General features: G+C 36.5%; 1 protein-coding gene across 5 annotated transcripts in view; it reads left to right on the top strand.

Moving 5' to 3' along the window:
* BBX (BBX high mobility group box domain containing) overlaps window positions 1-24327 on the top strand; it is a 264448-nt gene that overhangs the window by 190294 nt on the left and 49827 nt on the right. For all 5 annotated transcript variants that reach the window (XM_069475077.1, XM_069475078.1, XM_069475079.1 and 2 more), the window contains 3 exons: window positions 9398-9478; window positions 12523-12597; window positions 20414-20494. In XM_069475077.1, the coding sequence (XP_069331178.1) occupies window positions 9398-9478; window positions 12523-12597; window positions 20414-20494 (237 nt within the window). The remainder of the gene's footprint in view (window positions 1-9397; window positions 9479-12522; window positions 12598-20413; window positions 20495-24327) is intronic.

Raw genomic sequence — 24327 nt, forward strand, 5'->3', positions numbered from 1 at the left:
CAAGACCTAACCATATAGAAAAGTCCTCACAAGACTATTTTTTTAAATATGAAAATTTTAATATGGGTAATAGGTTTTTTGAAAACAATTCTAGAAGGTAGAGAGACTTACTGTAACTGAAATAATAGAGTCCCAGATTAAAAGCCTATACTATTTCTCAGATCTACTTGAAATGTTCTTAGAGTTTTTAGAGAGAAATTATAGTTTCTTGAGATATCAGTAGGCAAATAATAACAAACAAAAGGTTTGCATTCTTTCTTTTTCCTATCTTCTGATTAATTCTAAACCTACCATAATAGATTTTTTTGCATTATTAGTTCAACATTTTTATGTGCCACTGTTACTGAGCCTAGGTTCCATGGCTTCAGTTGTGTCTTGATGAATAAAAAGGATACATTTTGATACACAGTTTGTTTTGGTTTTTTATTTTTTTCACATAATCAGCCCTATTCTTTTTAATACCAAGTATATTGAAATGCATAAACTATTTGAGATAAATTTTAAAAAACAATGTTTCTTGTTACAGAATTTATTGATTGAGGAAGGAAAATTGATACGTTAAGCAAGAAAGACATGAAAGAGTTACTCCTGGCTCAAGATGGCAGACTATGCTGGTCTCTACTGAGACCCTGTAAGATGTAAGATGGAGCTCTCCTTAGGAAATAACCCCATAGTTTGAAGAAAATGGAAAGGAGTGTTTCCAGTGAATATGAGATTACAGCAAATGGCATAAAACTGAAATCAAATGTAGTTGTTTAATCAATAACATATAACTGCCAGACAAGAAAAGGCTAGCAGACAGATGCAGAGGAGGTGAGAGCTGGTGTGTTCCATACAATGCCCAGAAGTTTAAGTGAATGTATCTTTTAAACAACCAGAAACAAACAAACAAACAAAAGAACAAATAAAAATAATGTTCACATCAAACTCTGGGAAGAGCTAAAGAGAAGGCAGTTAAAGAGTTAAGCCCTTACATTTCATATCAGGTAGTTCTCTAAAGGTGAAAATACAATATATAAAACATAAGTATTTGATCTAGAATTACTAGAAGTAATCTCCAAAACTAAAAATCTTCTATTTGTTACTTACTTTAATAAAAAGATAAAGCTAAATTAAATTTTTTAAAAAGGCAGGGGGAGTGATTCAATTCAGACGGTGTGGAATGGGCAATTATTCAACATACAACGTATGAACAGTCTGGATTCCTCTTGGAAAGGACAACATTCAGTATCAAATTAAAGTGAGCAACAGAAAGTCATCTTGGCTAGAATGGGAAGAGGAGTGGTTGGGGGAAAGTAGAAAAGAGAGTAATTACAGCTGATGAAAGGCTTTTTTAAAGGTGTCGGTATCTATGTAACAGTGTCAATGTCTATGTAACCAAACTTTCAGATATATGGGAAGTATCTTAAGACTTTGGGTCTTTTTCTTTCTTCCATCCTATGAAATAGAGCTAATAATAAATAATACTTGCTTGCTTCTAAATCCCAAGACTATTACGAAGATTAATTAAATAAAACTCGTAAGGCACTTTTACTCTCCTGCAAAGAATTCTTGTAGGTATATAGTATTATTACCTTAAGTTACTCTAGGCATTTGAAAACTTAAATTATATCAAGCTTTACTTTCACAGGCTATAATATGCCTTACCAGCAATATGCATGCACACGCACACACACACACGCACACACACACTCACACAGTTCCTTGTCCATTGAAAACTTGTAAGAAATTACAGTTGTAATTTATTTTCTTTATCACCAGGTGCTCAAGAAGGAGACAACTTTTAATATCTGGGAGAAATCAATATAGGAAGTCCAGTTTTAGCAGAGTAGCTGAGTTAGCATCAAAGTTAGTGGAGAAGATGCTAGCAGGCACATCTCCGTTAAGGAACTATAAAGGTCTTATTTTCTAAGAATTGAGCAGTGTTACACTGTGTGCCATCTTTTCACACGTGTAATCATACGACAAGCATTTATTTAATGGCCTTCTAAGTGCGAGGCACATCAGGGAACAAACCAGACAGACTATCTGCCCTCAGGGAACTGATACGGTCTCAAGGTGCAAGTTTTTAAAGATAGCAAATTCTTCACATGATACTTCTGGCTTTAAGGGTAATCACATTGATTTTCCTTTTTTCATCATGATCCACCTATTTAAAAATTTAAAAAAAAAGCTTGTGTATTCAAATTTATATGTGATTGAAATCTGAAACTACAGGTTGAGTATCCTTTATCTGAAATACTTGAGACCAGAAATGTTTTGGATTTCGAATTTTTGGCGGTTTTGGAATATTTGCATTGTAGTTAACAGTGGAACATCCCAAATCTGAAAATCCAAAATGTTTCAATGAGCATTTCTTTTGAGTTTCACTTTGGTACTCAGAAAATTTTAGATTTTGGAGCATTTCACACTTTGGATCTTCTGATTAGGGATATCGAACCTGTAATAAATATATTTTCTCTTATATATTTATAATATCAATCTTTGACCTCCTCCAAGAAGCCCTTCATGATTTCCTGGGCCAAATTAGATTCCTCTTATTCCTAATCCCTTTATAGCCCTTACTTTTACTTTTATCCTTGTAGCACTTGATTATACTTAGTTTTATGCTTTATTATAAATTCTATAATAAAAGTTTTGTACTTAAAATTTTTTTCTCATTGTTCTATTTGTAAGTCTTATCTCTAGAAGACTTTAAGCAACTTGGGATCAGGAACAATGACAAGATTTAAACTGTGCAGGGCTCCCCACCTGCCTGCAGAGTAGTTATTATTATGACAGCTAACACTTACTGAGCACTGCCTCCATTCAAGATGCAATTCTTAAGTGTATTCCATAAGAATAAATCTATGTAATATTTACTATGTAATAGTAACTCTATAGACAATTCTGAGTTGTCTTGTTTACCTTATAAGTAAATATTAAACCATCAGGTGAGGAAACAGAGGCAGAGAAGGGTTAGATGCCTGCCCATGATGGTGTAGCTGCTAAGTGGCAGAACTGGGATTTGAAGCCAGGAGAACTAGCCTTGTCTTTGTATAGCATACAGGGGCCTTGGTAATTCGGCCCCCACCCACCTGGCCTAATGCTGACCACTTCTGCTGTGGTGTCCTGTGCCGCATCCCTAGTGGAGATAGCAGCAGCCAGAGCAAGGGCATTTCGTGAGTGCTGCCTGGGGCCAGGCACTGTTCTGAGCACTTTACGTTGATTATCTCATTTCAGCCTCCCAAGAACGCTGTGAGGTTGGTTTATTATTTTCCTCATTTTATAAATGAGGAAACTGGGTCAGAGAGGTGAAATAACTTCTCTAAGTTTATAAAATGAGGAAGTCATAATACTGGAATTTAAACCCACATTATTTTTAATTAAATAAGATAGGTAAAATCTGGTTCAATATTTGTTAAAGGAATGATTTTATGCCCATATTTTAAATACTGGGTTTTAAATTTAAAACATATAGATTTAGATACAATTGAAAGTTTTCATCTTTATTATAATTTCTGACATCAATGAAATGAAAAAATTTATTTTCTTATCCTTTGGTACATTTGAGTTAATTTGGTGTGTGCCTCTCTTAGGCTACTATGTTTATTCCAGGATATTTAAATCCATTGAATTCTAACCTCCTTGCCCCATTTCCTACCCCTACTCCCATCAAAGCTTTTTTTATTCCCTTCTCATAGTTTTGTAGCTTTTAAACACATTGTGTGAGGAAATAGACTTTATTTAAATTTTACATTGAAAGGAAATGGGCTCTCTGAGCTTTCTCTCTTCCTGAGTAAAGATCTCTCCCTTTATGTCACTGTTCACTGCCCATTTTGGCTGGAACTGCCCATCCAGCCAAAGAGCTCAGCCTCTTCCATGTGTCAGCACTAGGGCCCGAAGCCCAGAGAATCAGGTCCTTTTACAAGCCAACTTGATTGACAACCGTGTATCCTCGTTGAGTTCCCGGGCTGCGTTGCTGAACTTGCATGCACACCTTGGTCTCTCTGAGATGAAGGGAAGGGTAGTGTGGAAGGTGGGCAGTAAGAAAGAGGAGGATGGAGAACGAGAGGATAAAAGAACATCCTTCACAAGAGAAGGACCACCGTTCCATTGTTGAGAACACGTTTACATACGCGATTGCATTTTATTCTCACATTGTTCTGTGAAGAGGGCAAGCAGACAGGGAAGCATCATTACCTACTTTATCAAATAAGGAAACTGAGGTAGAAAGATGATGTTAGTTGTCTCAACTCTACTGCAGTTATTTGTAGAACTGGCCTGGAGTCTGTTCTGTACTCCCGCATACTATTGCTCTGCCACACAGATTATAATTACAGAAGAGCTTGACTCTTGGAGTAAAATCAGTGCTCTCGTAGTCCTGATGCCCTGAATTTTTATTCAGGGCCTTATTCTTCCTTTCAGCCAGATGACTGAACAGGTATTCTGATTTTGGGAGTGCTCAACTCCATGCGATGCTGTTTGGTCCTGCTCCCCAGGGTAGCCCGGCTCTCTTCTCAGATGTAATACACTGCTGGTGTCAGGTCGCCAAGGGCAGTGCTGTAGGACTCAGGTTCTTCCTGAACTCTAGATGGCACCTGTACCCCCAAACCATCTCTTCCCACCTCCCTCTAAGCCTTCTGTCTCAAATTCCCTCTTTCAGTGAAAGGCTTTAACCCACCTTAGAAACACAAGCATTATGTTTTTCACCCCTTTCCCTGAGCCCTGACATCTTTCCAGACAATTACTGGGGCCTGGTAATTACCATCTCTGACTTAATTGGGGCCCGCATCTCAGCTGGCTTATTTCCTTAACCTTCTAATGGGTCTCCTCCTCCAGTCCCTCCCCAGCCAAGGTCGCCCTGCACTCCTTCACTGACAGACTTATCTAACTGCACATCTCTTATCTGACTAAAATCCTTGGCTGGCTCCCCGCTGCTTTCAGCCTAATGTTCAAACTTCTTAACATAGAATTCAAATTTCTCTCAGTCTGATTGTCTCTCACTATACTCCCACGCGTCTTATTCTTCAGCCGCACTGGGCAAGGCACACGGGGTATTGCCACCACGCTTTCCGGCCTGCTCTTACCACATCATTTCCATACTTCTGGTGGGAGAACTGCTGGCTTTTCTTCTCGTCATATCTCAGACGCTACCTACCTATCTTCCTTCCACCCGTCCCCACAGGGAATGAAGGCCGCTTCTCTGTCCCGTATGCCTTGTAATATTTCACCAGTGTGCACTTACATTCTTTCATGTGTAGCTGTCCCCTGCACGTGAGTTACAAGCAACTTAAGGGTTAGGCACATTCCTTTACTCATCATTTTATTCCCTTGCATACACTAGATACAAGTGGAATATAAGCTGCTTGAAAGTGGCAGTCTTTATGGCTGGCATATAGTCAGTATGTACTGAATATTTTTTGAATGAGTGAGCAATAAATGTTTGAGTTAGCAAGGGTACAATGTGTGGCTCAGATACAACCAGTGCACGTACCCCGTTTGTTGGCCATGTGTTCATCACAGTGCCAGCAGTGTGTGGCTGTGGTCTTGTGCCTTACAAAGTAGGAATGGGCTCTTGATGATACCTGGCTTTCCAGAACATTTACAGTGCATGTAACTGGCTTCATCTTGTTTCATATCAGGAGGCTGGATCACTTTTATTAAATATACATATGGAATTTTCACTATCTGAATTGCTCCTGTGAAAAAAAAATACTACTTCATCATAATTTTTAATTATACTAATCATTCCCCTTCCTTGGTTATTGAGAATTATAGCTAAATCAGAGGGAGGATTGAATTTGAGGAAAGTAGAATATGTGGTTAACAAAAATCCCTTTAGCTGTTTTCTTTTTTTGGGCATATAGCAACACCTAGTGGCTTCACAGATTATTTCAGAGACTATTCCTAGAAACAGCTTCTTGGATATTTTCTCCCTTGATTTAACCACTGGTTATTTAGTATCTTTTCTTTTCTCTTAATGAAAAACTATCTTTGACTACTTATGTTATATTTAGAAAGTAAACTGGCTCTAGTATAGGAATGGATATCAAGGAATTGATGTTTATCCGTAAAAAGTGTGCCCCACCTAATAAAAGTAAGCAATTTAAAGTAACTTAAATGCAAACAACAAGGCAATACAGCACAGCACAATGTTTTAAACATTTCACTAGGTCTGGGACTCTCTGATTAATATTACTCAGATAGGAGCCTTTTGTGGGAAATACCCTCTCCCTTTGACATGGATAGAATTCTATATTTCTTTATCAAATGTATATTGTATTAGCATATGTACAAATGTACACATTTTATTGGATGTCTTATTCATCAAGCACTCAAAAATGAATTCTATATAAATACATTTGCCATGTCATTGAACCATTTTTACATTTTGAGATTTTAGATAGAAATGTCTGACATGTATCACACAGATTCTGTCTTATTAATGAAGAATATATTTTATAATTATACTTATCTTGACAATTTAGGATTATAGTTGTAAATATTCATTTTTGCCTTGTGATGCCTTTGGGAGAATTTTCGGGGCTATTTGCCCTACTTTAATTTGTTTTAGACAGACTACAATGCTGTATGAAATTTTTGTATCTGGTCTTTACAGTTTTTCTGTCTTTTCCTTCTGTCTCATCCTGCTGCTGGCATTGTTTCTTCCCTTCCCAGCCCTCTTTCTTTTTCTTGTCCCCACTCTGGGCCCCTTCTGATTTGCTGCTTCTGTTCTTCGGTGGAGTAGAGAGACAGGTATCCAAGTCAGGTAACAACACAGCTTAGCAGTAACCCAATTTTCCTGGCCCCTAATTCTGTGCCATTTCCATTATATTATACTGCACTGAAGATACGTGCTAAATTCACAGTGCTTTAAAGTAAGCATAACTAGATTTTGAGAGAGGACATGGTTCAGTAGAGTGAAATGCTTAGCCTTAGTGATTATATAACTGCTATTTTAACCATTGGACAGCCTTTGTTGTACTTCCTGGCCTGGTCACTGAGATTCTTCCTAGGCACACAAACATGAAGAGAATCAAGTTAGTCAACAAATAGTCATTGTGCATCTGCTTTGTGTCAGATGCATGGTGAGTACAAACACACATGCATAGACTTCTTTGATTGTATAGTACAATGACATAACATGTGCAGAATTATAGATGCCTTGATAATGACATCTGAATTTTCCATTCAAATAGAAAGTTTTATTTAAGACCATCTATCCTAAAGACTTATAGAGGGTATCATTTGACTATTAAACTTTATGACTTGAGGTGTTGTGGCCAAATAATCTATAAATGACACCTAAAAGAAAGTTGTATTTTCTTGTTGCTTAAATGAACTCTAAGCCATAGGGTAACTTACTTCCTCATAAATGGTAACTATTTCTCATGCATCATGGGATCTAAAATAAGAATATAGGTTATATAGACTTCATGTAACTATCCTAAATGATAATATATTTAAGTATAAATATCTTTTGTAGATTTCTGTCACATGTACACCTATTTTATTAAAGCTTTATGAAGACATTTTGTAATTTTAATTTAGTTGTAACCTTGATTTTAAATCAAATTTTGATAATTTACCAAATTATCTAGAAGCCAAGCACATAGGATTTCTTGGTAAACCAGGAAAGTGTTGATTTTCTTTTGTTATTTCTAAATTATAAAAGATACATTTTGTTCAAATATTCCTTCGAATAAAGAAATGCCCAATCTTTTGTGGCTACTAGTTTCAGGATTTGTTGGCCTTCTTTTTAGTGCATTTTGTGTCTCCTTGGTGGGACATTTGGCACAACATGTCAAATAGTCAAGTGACAATAAGGGAGTCAGGCTTTGCAGCCAAACCGCAGGTGGCAAATTAATTAAAGCTTTTGCACCTTCTCTGTGGTGCATATCACTGGGAGAAGGTGGCCATTACTCTTTAAAATCCAAAGATGACGATTAAAATTTCACATGCTTGCTCCTGCCCAGTGGTCTGTGACACTGTTAGAGAAACATATCCCCAGAGTCTAATAAGAGGTTCAGTGAGAAACTGTTTGTAGGAGCGTAACCTGACTGGCAGCTCTTTCCTTAGGATTTACCCATCTAATATAATTACACGCAGCTATTAAAATCACATTGGAGAAGATTTAATGACTCAGGAAAATTAATGTTTTGTTAAGTTTAAAAAAAAGAACATTCTGTAACTGTAGTATAGTATCTGATTTTTATTGAAAAAAATTACCTATTTTTATTTTTTGGATTTTTGACAGTAAACTTAGATTATCTTGTAGTCAAAAAATAAATTATTAAAAAGCATTTGAAACTTCTGTTTTTCCTTTAAAGTGAAAGATAACTTTTTTCTAGACTCCCTTCCTTCATGGGGAGGAAACACACTGATTTAGGATTTAGAAGACCTGTTATCAACTTTTATTAGTTCATTCAACAAATACTTGTTAAATATATACATCGTGCCCAGACAGTGTTGGGAATAACAGATTAAACAAGGCACCTGGGAGAGGACGTACAATAAACACATATGTATGTCTTGTGTTAAGTGTTCATTAAAGAATGATTATTGAATGTTTGTGAGGGAAAGTATCATTTATCTCTCTGCTCCTAAATTCCCTTCATCTGGAAAAAGAGAGGGGGTTATATTAGAGGAATAATGAAATCCTTCCCTCTCTAACATTTTGAGTCTCCCACGACTTTTGAATTACAGTTGACTACCTAAGTGATTATGTCAGCCAAATGCAGAAATGCATCAATTCTAGCATTAAGATAAAAGAGGAAATGTATATCCTGGGAATTGTACTTGATTAATAGAATTTTTTTAAAGTGACATTTCCATAACTTCTTGATAATGAAGATGGCAAATAGTAAATAGTACAAAAGAAAATATATATTAGAAATTTCTCTTAGGTAAATACTGATCTTTCTAATATTGGGGCTTGTGTGTAAACACATGAAAACCTTAGAAATCAAGAATTTGACACAAGTTTTGTTTCTTTAGAAGTCTTATATTATCAGATCTCACTTATGTTTTCATATATTTAGGTGATATGAAATAGTGAGGAAACACGGAACATGAAAGAAGTAGATTTTTTTTTTGGATTTGGTGGCAAAAAGCCAAGAGATCAAATAGGTGACTTTGTAGAAATTTCTCTTAGGTGAATATTTATTTACCTTTCTAAACTGCATTGTTCTGTACGTCTCCTCCTACTTGTGGTGTTATTAATATCTATCTAGCAGCTGAATGGTCATTTGTATAGAACTTTGCATAATAAGTGCTTTTTTGTAACAGTCTTGCTTCAAATTGGGGAAAATAAAACCATTCTTTCCTTAAGATAGGAACGTTTTATGTGACATTTGTCTCTGTTATCTTGCGGAAGCTATTCCTGTGATGCTCATGCCACCTTGCTTTGTTTCAGATATCCTCTGGCACATGCAGGCCTGACGTTCCAGAATCCCCTGAATTGCGTCAGAAGTCACCATTGTTCCAGTTTGCTGAGGTAATATATTGCAATTTATACTGAATTCATGAGGAAATTATAAAGTGAGCTTAAATTTGCGCTGATGATAGTAACTGAAAGAAATGAAGAATTCTTCTCAGTTCAATGAACCATAAATGGGAAAATAGAATCAAATTTTGGAAGAGGTTTTGGAATTCCAGAGTTCTTAGCTAAGGAATAACACATTTATGTGTTTATAGAAGCTTATTATTAAGTCATACTAAAAATTATTACACTTAAGCCTTATTAATTTTTATTTATGGGCAGTAAGGTTAAAAATGTAATTGAATTACTATTAGAATTTATTTATTACATGTTGATTTGATAAATCAGAAGATAGAATCAACTCATGGTTATTGACTATGCATTCCTTTTTTTAGTACCTTTCCCCCATCTTAATTGAAACTTTAGCATGAGATTGGCAGTTTCCAAAATCTTACCTTTTGTCAGACCTCTTCAGCTCAATATGTCTCTTGACACTGGTTCAACAAGATGTTGTAGAAAAGCACATTATCCTTTATATCAAGTGTAAAGGTTAAGACTGCTTCCCCAAATATATTTACCCTAGACTCAATATGAGCCCTCATTGATTAATTTTTTCCTTAAATGTCTCGCTTGATTATTTGAATTGTCTTTCACTAGACATTTCCTACACTGTCACCCTTCCTGGCATTTGCCCATCATGTTACAATTCTGCACAGGGGGAGCATATTTTTAGTTTCAGATTTTTTACCCCTCTAGTTTCTTTCTCGGTGGTTTTCTCATCATTTTGTTGGCAAACTGCTTTCCATACTGGCACATTAGGCCATTCCTTCAATATTCCCAAATGCCTTGCTAGTATCACCAGAATGCTTTGTGTGTGTGTGTGTGTGCATGTGTGTATGTACACGTATATATGTACACATACATATATACTCAGATGATACCTTTATCTGTCACTTTTCTTTCTGCCTCTGTGTGAGATCTGCCATGAATTCCAATTATTTCATATATTGTTTCCTCAAGAATTTAATATTCACTCTGGACTCCCTTTTCAACAGCACTTATACCCATGTTAAATAAAATTGGTCCCAACTTTGAAAGCAGAGATGCTTAATGAATGATCCCTGAACCCGTAAAGATCTAATGAAATCTCTAATATTTTATATGAAATTTTGGGTGTATTAGCATATGTACATTTTTATGGCTTCTACGGCATACCTAAGATTCCAAAGAGATCCCTGATCTTATTGCTTTTATATAAAAAGTCCCTAATATTCCTCTGAGAGTTCATCTTTATGTCATTAATTGAATTCTTTATCTTAATATTAATTGATGAAAACATCCTTTTGTTTAGAACTTGTGAAATGCTTTTCAAAAAACTAGGTGGATCAGGATACTGGTTCTATTTTGTTCACTGCCTGATTTGATTATTAAAGAAATATATTGTAGGTCAGGCGCTTCCCTTTATATAGACTGTTTACTTTCCTTAGGTTTTATAGAGGGTTGGTGGGGATAAAAAGTAATGTCTGAAGTAAGACCTACTGAGTTTATAGTTCCTAAGACTTCAGGAAAATTTCTGTGGGTTCATTTTTGCATTCTGTCACTTGCACATGGTGGTCACTTGAAATGACAAGGTGCATGGTTTGACCAAGAATTTCCACAATTTCACCCTTGAATGTCTTCAAAACACTTGGTTAAATCTTATCCATTCATGATGGTTTATTTATATCTAGTTTGTTAAAATTGGATCTGGTTGATCTTTTGTCTTCTTACTGATATTTATTCTAAGAATGCTTGTCTGTCTGATTCAAAAGATGCTGTAGAATTAAAACAGCTTCAGCGGTAAATAAAATCGGTAATTCAGTCTCTCTACTAATTCTTTCTCATCCCCAAACATCACTTTGACACTGTATCACCACGTGGCCCCATTGTTTTTCTAACCAACTTAATTAAGATGGAAAAAGTGGTTTTTGTGATTGAAGAGTTATGATTAAGGTGCATTAATTGCTTAGTAAATACCCTTCCAGGGAGTTGGTGAACACAGTTGCTTGAATAGAAAGACTTTTGTGGGACTGGGAATGGCCTGAAGTTATGATACCCAGGCGTTCTGCTCTTATGACTCACTTTAACCCTGTTTTGTAGTTGGATAAAAGCTTTGTTCACTTTGGAACCAAAATTAATAACTGACCTTGCTCTCAAAACATCCTTGAAAAGTATTTCCTCACAGTGCTCTGAGCAAAGTTAGAAAGAAAGTATCATAATTACCAAGTGGAAACTAAAGGTCTCCTAGTTGAATCGAGTGTGGTATGGCAGAAACTTCTATCCGCTGTCAGACACTAAAGTGTGTGTGTGTGTTTGGGTTGGATGGGAGGATGCAGGTGTTATAAAAGAAGGAAATGCTTTTTGTATGTAGTGAACAATTTATTGAGTTCTGGTTTCATGCCAAGGAATGTATTTTATGGCTTATATATTTTTTCTCACCACAATCCTGTAAAATGGAGACTATCATCATCATCACCAATTTATACCTGGGAAAAATAAGTCTCAGAGAGTTTAGCTTAGCTGCCCGAGGTCATGTTGCAAGTGAGTAGCAGAACTGAGATTCAATGCCAGATACCCTGACCAACATCCTTATGCTTCTTTCAGTTTCAAGCTGCCTCTAAGGAGAGAACAGCCTGAAGGGGGTGGTATAGGGAAGAGAGAGGGTAACTGGCTTTACTTGCAGCCTCCAGCTTTTAATAATGTATTTTTTTAATTCATTAAAATAACGAAATTCATTTCAACAAGTCTCTTGAATATGTGCTGTTTGATACATGGCTGATACTTTTACAAGGGACATGGCAAATGAGCCAGACTCAGTCTTTTTGTTCTTTCCAGTCATCTGTTTTTAGAAACATGGCCTTTGTCTTTCCTTTATCATTTGTACTGTTCTAAAAGGGATTGAGGGCGATGACTCATTTTTTAATCTTTATCAGTGTCTACAGTAGAAATATATGGCAGAGTCTAATGGTCTGATATGGAAAAATGTCCTTGTACATTAAGAATTACTTGTTTCCTTTCAGATATCTTCAAGTACATCCCACCCTGAAGCTCCTACGAAACAGTGTCAGCCGTCGGCCTTGTTTCAGTTTGCAGAGGTACAGCTTTTTTTTTTTAATGATTATTGGGTGCAGAAAAGTTGTTGAGCTCAGGAATATTAAAATGGAGTTTTAATAACGTATAGTGAACTTTAGGCACACCTCTTGCCATTATTAACATAACAGTGTTTATTGTTTTTTTGCTGCCTTTGGTAAAATCGTAGTCAAATCAGCTCCTGTTTTTATACCCATTTTTATAAGCATTCATTAACACATTCATTCAGAGTAGACATTTACCAGTAATTTATTTATTTCATTTTACCTTGTTTTTAATTTATTTTAAAAGCTTGGAAAAACTGCTGTCAACATGAAGGCTAAAGGATTCCAATTTATTAAATTCTTCCAGTAGTGAAATTAGATGCTGTAATTCATGAATTATTCTCTCACGGCAAATGCAGTGGTGAATACGACCTGTTAAATCAGGTTAAATTAGCTTTCAATGTGATGTAGCTTCAGCCAGTATTTTTATTAGTGCTTAATCCCGGGCTTAGATCAGGTCAGCTCTTGCGGGATCTTAGATTTCTTTGGTTTGTCAGCCAGAGAGAGAGAGCACATCCCAGCGAATGTTTCTTGGTTGATATGCTGAGGGGGCAAATCGGATATTCTTGATTTTGCCACAAACGCCCTGACTTCAACCATATGCTCATTTCTAATGAGCACTATATGACAAATACTAAAATGTATATAGTTTATGAAAATAAGATCCTGTCCCTTTAGGTCTTTCCTCTTTTCCCTGTCTATAATTCCAACAAAAAATGCGTATCATATATACTAAGTGATGTTTTATAGGGTTGAGAGAAAATGACAAGCAGGACTGTTCTGTTTAATATTGATGTATTGAATCACTTTATTCATTTGAATAAAGAGTGCTGCATAAATGAAATATAAAATGATATCCTTTTGGCATGAGGAAACCTAGCATCTTTTAAAATGAGAAAAAAATTACTTTTGGCTCTTACATCCAAAAAAAAAAAAATTGTTGCTTCCCTTTGGGGCACTTGTGTCAACCACCGTGACTTTATACCATCAGTTGGACTGCTTATGTGTTCTCTGTCACAGTATTTGCCTTAGCTGCTGAGGGCTATTGTATAAAACTGATAAAAATATAGAATGTTATTTCAATTTTATTAATCTGAATAAATTATGATTTTATTATAATTTTCCGTTATGGTAAACAAGCAGTTATTGTCACTGTGGGAAATAGTTTTGTTTAATTATACTTCTTTGCTTTCCTCCAGTTGTTAATACTCATTTATTTGATGCTAATAATTTTTTCCAGAGTTAAAAAAGAATTTTGACATGGTGACTAAATTTATTTCTAATGTTGATACCTGAGCCAGTCCCGTCTAGTTTTTCAGAAACATTTTTTTCAAAACAATTTATTTGCCATATTCTGCTTGATTAAATTCTACACTCTGTAGCTTGAATATTCGAAAGGTAGTGGCTCATCTTTGACACACCTGATATTTACATAAGCATTAGCTACCAAGAGTATTCAACTTAATTTAAAATACCAGTGTGGAATATTTCAGCTGGTGCTGGTGCGTTTCTAACACCACTCAGAACGTGATTAAATGTTATTTAATCGATATCATCATCGGATTCATTAGGAGCTCCTGAAGCCCAGGGACAGGCCTGAGGGACCAGTTTGATGTGTTGTAATAGCCACTATCCTGTGATTTTGCAGAGTGAGATCCTATGCCTCTCGTAAACTAATTTGTCCTTGCTGCTCAGTACACTCCTCAAAGCATGAGAAGATTTGGTCCTTGCCTCTTAATTATACTAAGTTTTTTTTCCTAGGGAAGAAAAGAACTTACTTGGGAGAGAGTCATGCAGAGAGGCATTTCCAAATGTCTCTCCTCTTCTCAACAGCACTTGTCTCCCGAGGGTTATTTGTTTTTTTACCATGAAGTATATGTAGGATTTGAAGAAACTTTTACAAAAAATTGTTAATCTGAACACTTATTAGGAGTTGTTTCAAGATATTGAAACAGGAAGGTGTATATGATGGAAAAAATAAAAATAAAATGGATAATGTAAAAAAATACAATATCTGTTTTGCCCTGGAATCCAATGCAATCCCCATCAATAAGTATATTACTTTTCCTAATTATATTTTGCATAGGTTGATCATAGCCCTAATTCCTAAGCAAATTAAACAAATTACTGCATCCTTGGTTATTTAACTGTAAATGTTATATATGATTATACAAGAGAATTTCGTGGTTCTCTAAGTATATGTAACCTCTCTAATCACTTTCTTCATCTGACCCAAGAGAATTCTAAGTTTCAGTCTCTAACATCTTATGATCTGACCGTATTATCAGCTCAATACTGGGTTGGTTTATTTAAAGCTAAATAAGAGTTACCCAGATAAACTAATAAAATTATCTACTGAAATCTGCTATGAGCATATATATTGCAGTAGAAATAAAATAGGCTGTAATTACTAACTGTGATATCCCTAAAGCTCTTATAATTATTTCACAAAACACTATCACCTTTGAGAAAACCCAAAGACTCTTGAATTTTTGTTCTAATTAGTCTGTTGCAAAAGTTCTCAAACTTTCAAATATTAATACATCCAACTCACCTGGAAAGCTTGTTCAAACACAGATTGCTGGGCCCTACCTGCAGAGTTTCTGATTCGTTAAGTCTGAGGTTGAGCCTAAGAATTTACATTTCTAACAAGTTTGCTATTAGAAAACCATAGTTTGAGACAGTTGTGGGTTTTTTTTAAAACCCCGAAATTATTAACTCATTATTGTGAAGATACTTTTTAATATCTCTGGGAACTCATAGGGGAAAGGTAAAGAGCAGAAGGAACGGATGTATAATAGAAATAGCCCCGTAGACCACTTTCTACCCCCCAGTCCCTTTTCAGAAGGATTCTTGGTCCTATTGTGTACACTTAGAAGTGAGTGTTTATATTATTTAACAAACAGTTTTTTCTTTAAATCATTTAGATTTGTAACATCATTTGAAGATCAGGCATGCAAAATTTTTAGAAACTATTTCTGTTAATTTTATTTACAAACTCTTATAACTCCAGGAAGAGATTAGCTGGATCTTCTCTTGAAAATGGATCATTTATTGTGTAAAGTATGTATCCAAGAAACATACTAATTAAAAAATAGTAAGCCCTGCTAATTTCTTTAAGTTGAAAAAAAAAAATTCTTTCGTCACTGAGTCATGGGTCTGTGTCTTGTAAGCTGAGAAGGAATTTTTCCTTCTTAACCAAATCTGACCATTTTAAAGCCCATTGAAGTAAACCTGTGTGAAACTATGAAACCACGTAAGGCACATTTAATTTGTAGGTTCCTCATGAGTGTTTACATTTAAAAGGAGAAGAATAAGGATCTAGAAAGAAATACAGAATGCAGAGAACCCACCCCCCAATTTCAGCCTGTCTCCTGTTCCATGCTGATACTCAGTATTTCATGCAGATTCAACCTGGCCCATCTGAAGTGCCATCACTCTGTGTTTCCAGGCTCTGATTCATTAATTCAGTCAGAATGAGTTTTCTATCTGCATCTTTTGTTGTTTAGAGGTAAAATGACACAACAGTCACTTTTTAGACCTAGTTTATTCAAGACTGACCAAATATAATGTCAGAATGGAGTTACTGTCTTCCATTATTTAACAGGTCTTAAAAGCCATGACCTAACCACATATTCTCTTCTCTACTGTGTATGGCTATTACACCTAGAGTATATCTTTGCATTAAAAAATTACATATTTACTTTGAAGACACAGCTAATCTGGATGATGTAGACCAGTGTTCGCCCCACCTTTTTGGCACCAGGGATTGGTTTCATGGAAGACAATTTTTCCATGGACTGGGGAGGTGCGGGGTGGGGCTCACCCATAGTTTACCTCCTACTGTGCGGCCAAGTTCCTAACAGGCCACAGACCAGTGCTGGTCCATGGCCCGGGGATTGGGGACCGCAGAATAGACAAATAGATTTAGACAGTGAAATTTTCCTTGAAGACATTTACTTTGCCAACATAAGTATAACCATAATCTCACTAAATTTAAAATATTGTCACAATTGGATATAAGCAATAGGTACAAATTTAAAGCATTCATTTTCATGATGGAATGCTCAATATGTTACAGAATATTACGGTCTATTAAAAACACCGTATACTTACACTGCAACTGATCAGTGAATGTATTACATGTTTTATTAGAAGCATTAATATTTCTTTTAAGGTAAGGAAGACCGTTCATCCTCATAGTGTTCATTTGTTCTTTGATTCATTTATTCATTCAGTACTTATTGGTCATTTTCCCCCAGGCTGCAATATTTATGCTTCCCCTCACAATTGCAAAAGACTTCCACCATTACCTAATTGGATTCTGATCTTTACCACCTGTTTTCCTGTTGTACTCACCCACCTCAGGCAGCCATAAAATAACCAGTTTAACATCCAAGGTGATCATTTTTCCTAGCACTTTAGCTATATGTCAGGTACTGTTAGACCCACCCTTTTGCTAACCTTTATGAAGGAATGCTGTTTATCCAAACATTACATAATATTCAGGAGAGATTCCAGTGGAGTTAACTGATTGGCAAGCACCATCCAATTTAAGGAAAATAAAAAGCCCAGCCATGAACATACTGTGCAATATGGCCCCTTCCACCAGTGCAGTAAACACACGCTTCCCTTCAGAGCCGACCAGTCATTGGAAAACAGATATTAACTATATTGTTCTTACGTGAAAGTATGTATATGTCTCTTTATAAAACAATATTGTCAGGAATGAACAGTGGTATAACAAATCAGCATTGTACAAGCTATGCTTGAAATTGAAGCCATCAGCATAGATGAGATTCCTGAGAGATGATGTGTAACATAAAAAGAGAGAGGGCCCTACGACAAAACCCTGGGGAAAAACAACATTTAAGAGATCACTATAGAAAAAGAGCCAGCCAAGGAGTGAGTGGCCTGAGGGTAGGAGGAAAGCAAGGACCCTGCAGTAACAGAAGCCCCGGGAGGAGTTTTTCAATAGGAAGATTACCACTGTCAAATGCTGCAGAGAAATTGAGATAAGGATCAAGCCACAGAAATGAACGTATGTCCAGTTCCCCCTGCGCACCCACCCACCCACAAATTAAGGAGTCTAAAAACATTTTTAGAAATCATATCTCATCACTAAGTCATTCCATGAAAATTTTCTTGTTAGGAGATTCAGGAAATACTGGACTGCTCAAATACGTTGAACCTCCCCCTACACATGTCCTTCTGGAAATCAAGCTTCCAGCAACCTTAAGCACTTAAAAGACTGCCTTGTATCTATAAATAGGTAAATGTTTCCCCAGAGGCAGTGAGGAAAACTGTTTTTATTAAACATAGGGTGTTCCTTTGAAAGACAAGGAGCCATTCTGAAGCCTCCTTTCAGACAGCTGCGCGTGAATTCTGAGGGCAGATCCTGTATCTGTGTAGTCGGTAGTTCTTCATTGAGCCTCTACCAAGAGGCATGCATTGAGCACAGGATCTGTGGTAGCGCGCGCGCGCGCGCGCGCGCGCGCGCACACACACACACACACACACACACACACTCACTCACTCTAAAGGAGCAGAAACCTATAGTAACAAAAGCGACAGCAGAGGGAGCCAGTGGAAGAACTAGAAAAAGATGGGCTATGTAGTGCAAGACTACCCAGCTTGTCATCCTTCAGTAATTCTTGTGTCAGTCATTGGATTATGTGACAAATTTATAATAATGCTCTACTAATTACTAAATTTAGTAAATATCAACCTCAAACATTACCATTTTTAATTATGTTCAATTTCAGTGTACGGTTTTTGGAATTGTACTAAAAAGATGGCTTATGTTTATTAGTGTAAATAGCGATAAAGCATTATTACTAATAATTGTGCCATTTATTGAGAGCATAATATTGCCACAACACTGTGCTTCTCACTAACAGCAAGTCTAATCTTCACAATGTAATAAAGAACAGGTATCGTTTATATTTTGAAGGTGAAGTAAATGAGGCTCAAAGTCTTAATTATGTGCAGAAGTCCACACAGCAGAAAGTACTGAAGCCCTGTCTGTCCAGCACAAAGGCCATGTTCTTTCTATTATACAACGTTCGTTCAAGGGACGGGCACTATGTTCAGTACTTCATTCCCTTAAGTCACCAAGAGTCGGTGATATTAATGTGTTTGTTTTTTCTTAGTCTAATGATAACGTGAGTAATTGAATTCAACCTGCCTAGGAACAATAGAAGTGGCATTTATCAGTGAAAATTTGGCTAGAGGAAAATATTCCAAACTTAAGAAAGATTGAGCCCCATAAATGTATCTTATAAAGAAAAAGTAAATGATACAGGAAAGGACTCTGTTAAAACTGACAGCACCTAGGAGGAAAGAGTCCTCATAACTTTCTTAAACTAGACTCTCTTTGATGGCCTAGGTAGCTTATTGTATACATGGTTCTACAAAGGCATCTTGTTCAGCAGGTCTTCTAGGGAGAATTTCTTCTAGCAGTGAACACTCAGCCTCTCCTGAAGCGGACAACTCCATCGAATCCCTTGTGGGACTGGAGTCACCTGTAAAGTTATCGTCATAAGGCAGGATTATTTCTAAATAGGATTGAGAAATAGCTGTGTTTTAAACTGAGAAAGAATTCAGAGTCACAAAGAATGTCAAAAGCTTAGACCATAGCTAGCAACTCTGATGATGACAGAACTTCTCCAGGAGGAGAATGCTTTGTAAATACCTTTCAGAATGCATGTCCTTCTCAGCTCTTATCAAGGCTAGAAGTTGAAAATGAAGTTTTCATATAAAAGTGACAAAGGGCAGTGCTGTTCACTTTTATCAGTGCCCAGCCTCTGTTTAGGTAAATTTGCAGAACAGTATGTAATCAATGTATTAATGTGTGTACATTAACAAAAGCGACATAGGATTGGCCCTCAACTATGTATCTTAGATTTGTGTTCTTCATTGTCAATCTTCACATGTACGTTAGAGCATACTCTCAAATACAAAGTCTATGTTTCCTATAAAACTCTTAGCTTTCCCAGCTGCTGTCATATTGCCTTGCACATATATATTGGATCCTAAAAAAAAAAAAATTTTTTTTTTTTTTTGAGATACAGAGTCTCGCTCTGTTGCCCAGGCTAGAGTACAGTGGTGCAATCATAGCTTACTGCAGCCTCAAACTCCTGGGCTCAAGCGATCCTCCTGCCTCAGCCTCCTGAGTAGCTGGGACTACAGGCGCACACTACCATGCCAGGCTAATTTTTCTTATCCTATTTTTTAGAAACAGCATGTCAGTCTGTTGCCCGGGCCGCTGTCAAACTCCTGGCCTCATGCAATCCTCCCGCCTTAGCCTCCGAAGTTGCTAGGATTGTGGGCATGAGCCACTACACTCAGCTTAAAAAAAAAATTTGTTGACTAACTTGATGCTATTTTTCTGCAGAGATCCCAAATATATTCCTTTAAAATTGAATTAATCATTTGGTAAATGCAAAATAACTCTAGATCTCTTTTATTTTGGGCAGTTTATGAGTTAGTACTTTAAAGGTTATAGAGTTAAATTTAATGCCTAGAATATGCAACATAATACCCTTGTCATTAAACAGCCACCCAAGCCACACCTGTTTTTATTATTATTATTAAGGTTATTTATTAAAAATGGTTCTCAAAATGGTCATCCCAAGCATGACATGTTTAAAGTTATTGGTACTTGGAAGCAATGATATTTGCATAAACTAAGGAAAGTCCCTGAATGTGTACAAATGGAAAGCAAAGATTCTGGTATCACAATTAATATTCTTTATGCGAATTGTCTTCAATATAGATTTCTTCAAACACTTCGCAGTTGGGTGGTGCTGAGCCTGTGAAACGCTGTGGAAAGTCTGCACTCTTTCAACTGGCAGAGGCAAGTTCCTAAGAGTATATTGAAATAAGGTCTGCAGAGGTGGAAATCACAAAATATTTAATTTACAACAGTGTTCCTTAAACTGTACTCTCTCTCCTGTGACCATAAAACATGTTTTATCTAATTTTCCAACAATGAGAGGGTTAACCTTTAATTTGGAAAAACAGAGTTTTGCTACTAACAGTCATTAAGCCTGGAAAAGGATACCTAGGGATATTGCAAAATCTTTTTCACAGGTAGTATTTTAAAATAAGATCGGTTTTTGTCTCTCTCAGATTGGTTGCATAAGTCCAGCCCAAACACAGAAGAATAGCCTAGGTTATTTTCCGCTGCCCTGAACATCTATAAATCTCTTGAAGGCACTACTTTTAAATCAGGTGGTTGATGTTTTAATTTCAAGTTTTTTTAGTGAAAAACTCGTATGATATGTTTTAAAATCTGTTTTTATAACATCTATCAGTTATGCATTTGATATGATACATGGGCATAAAATGCTACTCTGCCATTGGCAAAGGAGAAAACGGGCTTTTATAAGCCAGTGAAGGACAGAGCCCTCACTTGGTGAGGGCGGGTCGGGGAGGACGGTGCCAGAGCTGTCATTGCCAGATGGGCATGAGCAATGGCTTCCTCTGCCAGGCTGTGACTGCTCTGCCTCCAGGGAACACGTGGAAGAAATATTTTCAACATCAGGACATTCTCATACCAATTATCTGTATTGGTGCCATAATTTAGGTATAAAGTGGATGATCAAAAATCTCTTATACTAAACTTTTTTTTTCTTTTCTCTCATTTCTCTCACTTCCTTCTAACGAGTTCCCTCTGAGTTCTTTTGTGAGTGATACGGTTCTTTTGTAAATTCTTTGTAGTTCAACTTAATGGAATGACCTATTATTTTCTAAAATTTCTAAATTTTATGTTAATTTGTATCATAAAAATTGTGGAGTTTTAAATATCTAACATCTTTAAATTAGGCTTATGAAACTTAGGCAGGTCTAAATTAGAAATATAAAAATGCAAAGGCCTAAAATAGTAAAGTATATAAACAGTGGAACAAACTAACCCATTGTTTTCTAATATTCAGCTGACATGCTGAGACCAATTCAGACCCAAATAGAGGGCTACAAAGGACTGAAAACTCTAAGGAAAACATTTGAAGACATCAGGGAATAGTTCTAAAAAGAGCTGCATGAGTCAGTGTAAAGTATTACTTCAGATACAGTTGAGACAGTGAAGATCTGACAGAGTGTCTTTGGAATTAGAGTTGTAAACAAATCTTAGTAAACAGAGAGACTGTGAGGTCAGGAATTTGTTATCTTTAAGAACGTATATGATAATTTATTTGAAAAATGATGATTTTTCTTGGGTAATATGGATATATGGCCCTCTGCTTTTTCTGATTATATAATTTTGTGTGTGTATATAACATATATACAAACATTCATGTAGTTTCTTAAATATTAAACAACACTAAATTGTAAAACTAACTTTCAATTTTTATCTTTATTAAACAACTTTTTGTTAAAAATGTATGAACCTGTGGGGTACTTTGCTGTGGGGAAGATGAATTCATCTTCTTATTTTCTTTCTTTAGCATGGCAGTCATTTTAAAAAAAAAAAAAAGGATTCTTTATTAAATCAGAGCTCATTAAAGAGAACACTCTTCTAATTTGTAGGGATGCATCCCAAATATGAAACAGATGCTATGGTTTAACAGATGTTTGAATGCTGGTATCATAATTTAAAGGGGTAAAATGACTGAAATAAGCCTATTCCAATTACAGCAAATCAGCTTAGTTTTGTATAACATTTGAGTAAAAATATATGCTTTTGATGACACAGGGTTGCTAAAAAAATAATTTACAAAGAAAATCTTCTCATATTATTATTTGCACCAAGTGAATATGATTTCTTAGTACTAATACAGTATATTTTCGAATAATATCCAAAAGCTTTCCCAATTTGTAATTAAATATGTGCACAATGGATTAATCAGCATCTTCAAATAATCACCAGTGGATATGCTTCCTTAATTTTTGTATCCCATGTGTATTCGATATTCACTTTCCTTTAACAAAATGTAATATTTAATTATTTCTGATAGCTTTTTAAATAAATAAATATAACAGGATATCGAGAAGGACTTTTCCTGTTACCCAGCATTGATGCTGTTGTCTGGCAGCTGAAGAGACAACCTTAAATTCTCACATTACAAATGAAAAGGAAAGCCACCAAGAAACTACTTCCAGTTTGGGCCAGAGCTTTCTCTTGGGACTTACAGAGAGTTGGCCTAATTCAACTAATATCCCATCCACCACTCCAGGGTTCCTCGTCTTGTCCCCACTCCAATCCCCAAGTCATCCCTAGGTGGAGGGATGTCATAGGCCACCCATTCCACTCATCTGGAATATCTTGACTTTTCTGTCTGTCCCAGGGAGGAAGGGAGAGAAGTACTTTCCATTCATTATCCCTGTCCCATGTCAAGGGAAGTGAAGGCAGCTCCAAGAGAATCACTGTTAAAGACTGAGGGTGGTACATGCAATAAATATCTTCTTGTTCTTTGGGGAGAAGCAAGAAGGGTTTTAGACATAAATTTATTGGAGGATTTTTCCATCTATCTGATCAGGCAAAAAGAGAACTGAGGGAAGTTGGCAGCAGAGAGAGACTTGGAATGGCCTGCTACACTCTTAGTTTGGGGATTATAAAGATGTGTAAGTTTCCCGGGGGTCAAATGGATACATAGACAGTAGTTGAGTTTGATCAGACAACAGGCCATTGGACAATAATAGGGAGGAGTTGCCTAGGGCAGGCCTGGGACATTCTCTCCCAGAGAATACAATGGAGATTCCTTTGCTCAGGACCCTCTGAAACCTCCTACGAACTGGGGTGATATTCAGCTGGTTTGCACCAGTACAGCTGTCTTAATACTAAAACACCAGAATACTATCTATTATCAGTAAAAAGCCTGTGACTCAACTCCCTGAGTACCCTTGCAGCAACTGGAGGGCACATCCCTTCTGATTAAGTGGCTCCCCCGCCTGTTAAATATTTTTAATATCACCCCTGCCCATGACATCCCCTGAGAAAGTCATCCAGTCTTGTATAGAGTTAGCAGGAGCCAACACAAAAGAAAGACATAACCATGGGCAGTTGGTTGTACTTCCACCATTGTCTTATGTTGTCTTTAAACCAGAGGCTAACTTTAGGCCTTATGAAGGATGGGCCAGAACCCAGCCCAAAACTAACTGCTCACACTTCCCCAACTCCATTCCTGTGGGCTAGAGTAGGAGGAGGAGTCAGTGAGCAATCAAACATTTTTTGTTGCTTGCAAAAAATGTCTTCTGTTTGGTAAGAAGCAAGAAATATTTTAGGCATGTATTTACCCTCCCCCCACCCACCCCCAGCACCCCGAGCAGACCAGAAGAAAATTAGAGGAAGTTGGCAGCAGGCACTTAAGTGGATTGGCCTACACTCTCTATGTGGCATTGTAAGGACCGCTCCCCATTTCCTTGGACCCTGGAGCCAGGAGATAACCCTGGGGAAGGCCCCAATTAAGGCATGTGATTGGCATTTTAAACTTAGGTAGACTTTTAATAGATGAAAGTGACCTGAAAATTCTGGAATTTGTTCCAAATATTTTTAAGGGATCTATCCAGCCAGGAAGGGAGATTTCTCCTGAGATCAGGGAATTGAGAAAAATATAATGCTTTTCGTTTGAACCTCCATGAGGTTCATACTGTTCAGTTAATCAGTTCTTAACTTGTGCAAGTACTATAATGTATTGTGTTTTGTTTCGTTTTGAAATTAATTAGGTCAGGTCATACAAAGAATAGCAA

Source organism: Eulemur rufifrons, chromosome 7 (genome assembly GCF_041146395.1).
Source record: "Eulemur rufifrons isolate Redbay chromosome 7, OSU_ERuf_1, whole genome shotgun sequence".
In the NCBI taxonomy this organism is placed as follows: Eukaryota; Metazoa; Chordata; class Mammalia; order Primates; family Lemuridae; genus Eulemur; species Eulemur rufifrons.